General features: G+C 46.2%; 1 protein-coding gene across 1 annotated transcript in view; it reads left to right on the top strand.

The window, feature by feature from the left end:
• The first annotated feature begins 2782 nt into the window (after positions 1-2782).
• The window catches only part of ASPH (aspartate beta-hydroxylase), a 167356-nt gene continuing 161971 nt past the window's right edge, over positions 2783-8167 (top strand). The window contains exon 1 of the mRNA XM_019543207.1: positions 2783-3025. Within this exon, the coding sequence (XP_019398752.1) occupies positions 3010-3025 (16 nt within the window). The 5' untranslated portion in view covers positions 2783-3009. The remainder of the gene's footprint in view (positions 3026-8167) is intronic.

Here is an 8167-nt window from a genome sequence, read left to right as displayed (position 1 = left end):
GGCTTCTGTTGCAATTAACAGTGGGTACTTAGTGCTTAGGAAGACTGACATGACATTTCCATCGATAATAAGCAGAAAGTCTTTATTAACTAAATGATCTATATAGGAAAATGACAGGTATGCTATTGCAATCTACAAGCAAAACAAGCTATAATCAAGTCCAGTATATTTCTAGCCATAATAGTGGTTTTCTCATCAGCACAGGCAAGGAAGTGGTTCTGATCTTTGCAGCCTCTCACCAGGTGTGGATCTGTCACCCAGGGTGGTCAGCTGGGTGCAGATTATGATGGGTCAGTGTGGTATTTCCCTTCTGAGATGAGCACCCCTTGCTGCCAGCTCCATTCTTCAAAGCATATTTTTCTTGATGGCAAAGCTGACCATGTGGAGGTCATTGTTTTTTGGTTGTGGAGTAAACATTAGCCTTTTGGATCCATCTCTGGTTGTTGTGGGTGAAACTGACATGCACAAAATCACTCTGGAGGTTTGTCAGTTGCCTAACTATAGTGTGGCTTGATTGCTCCAGCCCAACACCCTAAACTGGAGGTATGCTACTTGTTTTAATTGCAGTAGGACTTGATTACTTGATGTGAGCACCTTAGACCTTGAATGGTAAGGCACTGTATAGGTTGTTGTGATAACAGGATGGAACCCAAAATACTTTCTGGTACAGACACCTAGATTGGTGAGGGATTTGATGACAAGGAAGAGGCAATCACAGTGCAAGGGGAATGTATTCGTAATCAATTTAGAGTAGCTGGACATGGGATGTACTTGATACCAAAGTCAGAGATGAGATTAACTGTATTATGGTTCAGGTGGTCCCAGCCAGGAGTTTGTATTCTTGTGCAAAAGGGCACTGATATTATAATTTAGTCATTGGAATACTGCACATAAGCTCAGATGGGAGTCCAGCAGCTTTCCTCACCACTGTCCACAGCAACAATATGGCAAATGCCATAGATACCATAGCCACCAAATGAAGCAGGTAGGTGCTGTAACGCAAGTCCCTTCCTGCTTTTTCCTACCTGGACCTACAGACCTTTGCCAGTTTGCATGCTTGTACTGGTCTCCTATTTCAGTTACGTGGTATTTTTCCTTTTGTAACTTCAGTGTGAGAGGGATTAAAGTGTAGACACACTTTACTTTAAGAGTTCCTTTTTGGTGGAAAAATAGTCTTATATACCAGGGCAGTGTTCCCTTTAAGGAGTAGCAGTGTGTGAGCACACCGCTTCAGTGTAACGTAGGACACTTACTGGAGGTAAGCTTCTCACCCGGGGCAGGCAGTGGGGGCTGGGGCCTGGCGCGGGCTCTGCCCGGTCAGGGACACTGCTCCGCTTCCCCGCTTTGCCTCAGGGAGTGAGGAGGCACGTGGCGTCAGGGCTGGAGAGCAGAGCACTTCCCTGGAGCCTGCGAAGCAGTTCCCCAGAGCCGACAGAACCTCATTCAGGATAGGCTCCTCTCCAAGGTGAGGCAAGGCTGGGGGCTGGCGCAGGCTCTGCTGGCTCTGGAGAATTGCTCTGTGGGCTTTGCCGGCTGCAGGGAACTGCTCCACTCCCCAGCCCTAATGCTACGTGCCTCCTCGCTCCCCGAGGCCAAGTGGGGGAGCGGAGCAGTTCCCTGGAGCTGGCGGAGCCCGCACCAGGCTCCCACCTCACCTCGGGGAGGAGCTTACCTTCTGTAAGTGTTCCACGCTACAGCCCAGCTCCTGTCCCAGTGGGTGCGCGGCCTAAAAAAGTTTGTGTGTGGCCAGACTTTTATTTGTGCGCAGCTGCACATGCACCTTAGAGGGAACCTTGTACCAGGGCTGTCCAACTGGTGGCCTGCAAGGGGCTGGCATGTGGTCCACAGGCTTCAGTGGCCATCTGTTCTACTGCTGTGTGGCAGGGATCTGCACAGCACCAGCACTGCTTGGGGTGGGGCTTGTGCGCTGCTGGGGGTGTGTGGGGACAAGGTTTATGCACTGCTAGTGTTATTCCTGGGTGGAGGAGGAAGCTGTGTCTCTTGTGCTGTGGCCCAGGGTCAGCCCTGTAATACCCTGTAAAATCTATTATTTTTAACCTTTAATAAAACCACAAAGAGTACAGGTCACCACTTTGTCTGGTTTTAAAATGATGAAGGTGAAACTTAGGCCTTCAGAATTAAGAGAGGGATTTTGCTTGGGACATTTGTGGTTGTTCTGGCCTATTCTGATACTTCATTTTGGGACTGAGAAATCAAGGTATATTTTTGCTCTTGCAAAAGATTGCCATAGTCCTTCCCTCATTTAAATATGCTAGAGTTGAAGACAAGGTGCTGCTGAAGAGAGAAAATTTGATCTGAAATTTCTTTTTAGGGAGTGTGCACAAACTTATTCCTAGATACGTTTCAGGCTTCATGCAAGTAAAGTTTGTGTTGGATGGGTTTTATTTTTGATTACTTAACTGTTCTTATCCATGTTGTAGGTAAGAACAACTTTAAAACAAACTAGCCATGAAGGATACTAGGAAAAGTCTGAGGGTACGTACCAAAAAAGGGCAAGTTTTTTTTGGTAAGAGCCAGCTCTATACAGAACGAGCTTGGTGTCCAGACTTTTGTTCAGTTAATACTAATAGATTTAATGCCCTTAGAACTTGGGCATTGAGGCATATCTCGCAACAAAAATACTGCAACTCAATTTGTTCTGTTTCATTTCCCTGGTATGTTCGGCATGTAGGGAATAAAGGGAGGAGAAAGGACCAACTACCCAGGATGCCATGTTAAGAGGAGGGGGTATATTTGGTTGTCGTCAGCACTATATTTCCATATGAGTGCTTAAAATGTTTGGCTTGTGAGGATGGCTGCTCTAAAAATAGCTTTGGAGAAGACTTGCAGTCGGGTCCAATTTCTGGTTCTAGCTGAGTTAGCTTTACAAAACTTTTTTGTTACTGTTGCAAGGCTAGAGTGAGGATAAATCAATCCTGAGTCCAGCTTGGACATTGATTTTGGACTCTGATACACTTATTTTGTCCATGGATAAAAGATACTAATGTCATGGCTGAAGATACAGGTATAATTAATTCCATTCTTTGAGAGAAGCTAAGAAAGCATAGTTGTGTTTTGGCTATGTTTGTTTTTATGCTCTAAAACAGTTTGTTTACTGGGTCATGTTTGTGCTTTGGATACAGTTTTTTGTCTTGATTTTACTCACAAGCTACTTTTATTCTTGCTGTTTAAATGAGTCCTGGGTAGAGAAAATTTTCAGCGTTTTTCATGGCAGAATAAATGAGGCGTTAGCTTTGCTTTTGTTTCCTGACACAGCAGTTAAATGGGAGGTATTTTTATTTTTTATGTAAATGTTTGACTTTAAACATGTCTTTTAGAAGAAAAAAATATCAAATTACAGAATATTAAAAACAGAAGTGAATCAACAAGCAGTGTCCTTTATTCTTAGAAATCAGACAAGTATATAGTATTTAAAAATGACTATTGAAAGGGTTTAATGCATTTCAAGATATTTTGTATATTTGCAAAAAGGCATATGATGGGTTAAGCAAAGGCTTACCAGATATGGAAACTGACCTACTTTTTACATAGCTGGCATAATCTACAGAGGAAAGATTTGGAGTATGAATTAATTCTTTGGAAAGGGTTCAAACCCAAAGTCAATATTTCTTAATAGTTTACTAGTTTTTAACTTTGACTATGTCTGTTCATGTGCATGTAATGTACACCTGTATCACCTCTTGTAAACTATGGATGAATAATATATCAGTAAAGACTGGCTTTAAAAAAATACTTATATACAGGAGGTAATTTATTTAAATTATTAGCAAAACTTTTCTGAGGAGAGAGTGTTTAGGAATCTGAGCTTAAAAATATATGATGTTTGTACTGTGATTGGATTCTGGGAGACTTAACAGCAGCAATTCTATTTGTACATAGTTTTGTTACTTTGCGGTATGTTGTCTTTTCTCCAGAGGCAATTAAATGATGTGAGGTAGAAAAAAGAACTATAAAATAGAAATGAGAGTATAAAATAGATTTTTACTCAATGTGGAATCTTACTTTGATATGATCTTTTTATAGAGTGCTCTAAAACCCTATTTAAGCCTCTCTTACTAAACATAGTGTGATTGTATAAATCCAGTAGTTGAATCCTGAACAAAATGCAGGTGTAATATTGTATAGTGGTTTAGTGTATAATATGGCAGGGCTGTCTAAGTTCCAGGAAGCTGAGGTCTGCATACGGCATGGGCCTCAGGCCTGGGGACTGTAAGCTGCACAGGCTGCATGCCATGTGGTCAGATGGGTGGGCAGCCTGGCTACTCCCCTCACAGCCTTGCATATCACGCGGGCAGACCACTCCACCCTCCTTGCAGCACAGTCATCTCGGCTCCTTGCCCTTCTCCCCACTCCCCTCTCTTTCCCCCCCTGCCAGCTGCATGTGCCACCCACTGCACTGCTCCTGCTATGCATGAGTAACATGAACAGCCCAGCCCCTTCCGTGGTGCACATGCATCATGGGATTGTAACCCTCTCCTGCTATGCTCCCATGCCCACAGGATTAGAGAGGCAAGAAGTATAAGCCGGAGGAAGGAGGAGGAACCCAAACAACCTGGCTGCTGCAGCAGGAGTGGAGTGGAGTGGAGTGGAGTGGAGGCTGGGCAGAAGCCTATGGGCCACATGATAACCCTTCAGGACCATATGCAGCCATTACAGGAACAGCCCTGTAATGTGCCATAACTTTCATTCCCTTTATGTAAATTTATATTAAATTTAATCTTGTAATTTCCAAACTTTTAAATTCCAAAAGGGTATTGTTTTTACCAGCCCCCTTTTTTTAAATCTCTGTTCAATAATGTTTTGCATATATTGTCATACAGTATTTTTACCTTTACTTACAATTTTCCTATCTTTTGTTACTTTCTTAGTCATCTTGTTGCAGTTTTACACCCACATAATTAGTCAACTGTATTGTGTTCAGGCATCAGGATACGAAGTACTGTCTCTAAAGCTTATTGGAAGAGAGCTGTTGTGCTAAAATATTGAAGGAATCGTTCTAGTCCTTGGTTCTTGATCTATGCTGTGACGACTAATATTAAATAGAAAACATTTTCCCTGTAATATTGCATCAGAACAGTTAAGCCGCGCCAGTTGCATTTCTTGACATGTCTGTACTCTTCATATTAAGCAATGAATGCAGCAAAGTTAGCCAGTTGTGATCCTGATGATAAGCAGTCTGACAGCCCTCCTGTACACAAGGCAAGTTAGGCTGCCTTGATTCATATGCTGTTGCTGGGTTTGGGCCTGGTCTTGTTATTTCAAAAAACGTATACTCTTCTGGTGATCATTTAGCGTTGATGTCTATTTATCTTTTGTCATTGTGGGTGCTATTAAATAAGAAAGCATATATTGATTTAATTTGATTTTTGTGTATAACAGAATGTGAAGTAAACATTATTACGTTGTCTCATATATACGTTGTCTCATATATATTAGTGATGTTTAAATCCTCTTATGCATTTGAAAATGTATAAAGGATTTTTGACTTTCAGTTCAGTGAAGATTTGGCCTGAACTGTTTGCTTTGACTCAGTTTCCTGGGACTGTCTAAAACACCGAGCCATTAATTAAAGAAAATTTGTTGAAATAACTTTTCAAAGGTGCTACACTGTATGACTTAAATATTCTTTTCTGGAAAATGTTTCTCTTCCTAGTTGAAAATCTGCTGCTCATCTCTAAATAATTATGTTGACGCTAGCGAATTGCCCATCAAGAATGACGGGGCGGGGGGGAAGCAGGCAGGGACAGAGCCCTGTCGCCCCCACATCTGGGCCCACTCACCTTTCCTTCTTGCTGCTTGGGGTCCGGGCCTGCTCTGCCCCTCCTGTGCCACAGTGGAGAGGGGAAGGGAGGAGTGGGCCTCGGCCCAGTGCGGGGAAGGACCAGGCCTGAGGGTGGGGAGAAGCTGGGCCGCCGCAGAGGTGGGGAGCAGCAAGCCTGGGCTGATCTGGCAGCAGTGGGGGGATGAGAAGAGTGGGCTTGGGGCCAACACGGGGGTTGGGGGAGGAGGCTCACTCTTCCCCTCCTGCAGCTGCTGTGTTGGGCTGGGCTGAGCCCGCTGTCCCCCCACTGCTGTGGTGGGCTGGCTTTTCCCCCGGTTCAGGCTCATTCCCCACCCCCCCGGTCAGGCCAGCTTGGGGATGGGAGGGGCAGAGCCAGTGCAGGGGAGAGGGGTGTGGAAAGAGTGGGCCCGGGCTTGAGGGCTGTGGGGGGAAGGAGGCCTGCTCCTTCCCTCCCCAAGCTGCTGCTGCAACCGTGTCAGGCTGGGCCTGCTGTCCCCCCCCCGGTGCAGTGAACTGTCTTTTCTCCCACCCAGGCCCACCTGCTTCCTCTCCTTGTGTTGGGTCCGGGCCTGCTCCTCCACCCTGCATTACCTGCAGGGAATCCAGGCCTCTGCAGCTGGGGTGGGGAGCAGCAGGCCTGGGCTGACCTGGCGGTGGCAGGGAACTGGAGGAGCAAGCCTGGGACTGATGCGGGGGTGGGGGAGAAGTGAATGTGGGCCTGGCAGCGGGAGGAGGCTTGCTCCTCCCCTCCTATTGCAGCTGCCATGTTGGGCTGGGCCGTGCCAGGCCCACTGTCCCCCATTTCCCCCCTGCCACTGCTTCAGCGGGCTGGCTTTTCCCCCAGTTCATTCTCGCTTCCCCCCCCGCCCCCTGGTTCGGCCCACCTGGGGACAGAAGAAGTGGGCTTGAGGCCAATGCAGGGGAGGGTGTGGGGGAGGAGTGGGCCCAGGGGGGAGGAGGCCTGCTCTTTCCATCCCCCAGCAGCTGCTGTGGACTGGCTTTTCCTCTGCTTGGGCCTACTCCCCCTCCACCACTTTGGGGGTGGGTCCACGACCCCTTCCTCCCCGCATTACCTGCAATGGTTGGGGGAAGCAAGGCCAGCTCTGCCTCGTCTCCTTGTCCCCACCATCACAGCAGCGGGCTGCCTTCTGTCAGAACGCTTCTTCACGCTCTGATTGGCTGTTTGTCTCCAATCAGCGCGAATAAAGCATTACAGACAGACAGACAGACTTAGGCTTTTATAATATTAGAATATCCCCCTTGTGCTCTCAAGCTCCCTCCTGTAGGTATAATAAAACTAGGGTTTTTGTAGGTACAGTAAAACTAGGGGGGTGGAGGCCAGAACGGGACACCAACTTGGCTGTTGTTTCCTTTGTGAGCAAGTTGTGGGGAAGTGGTAGACACTGGCAATGGTTCCAAATTGCTATAAAAAATAACTGGCTGAGGACATAGTAGGCAGGTCAGCAAGGGAACCAGCAGTGGTTTACACAGTATTTATCACCCCATCAACAAAACAAAAGGATCTCCATTAGTTCAAGCTCTTAAACAACTTTTTCCAAGGAAGGAGGGACATTACCAGCTATCGGTTTATTAGCTCCAAAGAGTCCAAAGACACTGTTCTTTGTCCCATCTCCCACAGCACAAGAGGTAGCCAGCATGTGGTGTGCTAGTTAATGCTGAGAGGTATCTGTGGAGGGGGGGGGAGGAGGAGGAGGGAAGGAATCCCTGCTTGAAGGGTGGGGGGAGCAGGAGGAAGCCAGGCCTTGTACATGCAGTCTCTGCCGGAGCTGCAGCCAGGGAGCAGATGGGAGGGGCCAGGCCTGCTGGGCTGGAGCAGAGAGCAGAGTCCTGCCCAGCAAAGCATCTGGGCTGTTGGAGGACTCTGATTTAACTTAAACCAGGAAGGGGGTCTGGGACAGACTTTGCAGAAACCTGTTTGACCCAAATCATTTAAGTCTGATAAACTTGGTTGAATGTAGTATCTCAAACAGGTTTCAACCATTATCAGACCAGTTTATGTGCACTGAACATGTGTTCTGTTACAGCTTTAAACCAGTTTCTCATCATTCCAATGTTTTTATGTGTAATGCCTGTCCCTAGCCCATGTGTTCCTTCTCTTGTGCCCATTTTACAAAGGCAGCCAGTGCTTGTGGTCTTAGGGCTTTTATTTAAATTTGCCTGAGCTAACTCAGGGAGAGGATAAATATAACAACTGAACTGTTTCATTGGGAACCAGTTCACAATTATTGTTGTAAAATTGTCACAATTAAGATTAACTGACTTTTTCTTTTCCTCCCTTCAAGCAAAAAAAGGATTTAATACCTCTTAGATCATTTGACCTGGTTGTTGCATTCTCTAGAGAAA

This window comes from Crocodylus porosus, unplaced genomic scaffold (genome assembly GCF_001723895.1).
Source record: "Crocodylus porosus isolate Cpor-Errol unplaced genomic scaffold, CroPor_comp1, whole genome shotgun sequence".
Taxonomy (NCBI): Eukaryota; Metazoa; Chordata; order Crocodylia; family Crocodylidae; genus Crocodylus; species Crocodylus porosus.
The sequence above is the reverse complement of the archived record's forward strand: the minus strand, read 5'-3'. Positions and strand labels throughout refer to the sequence as shown.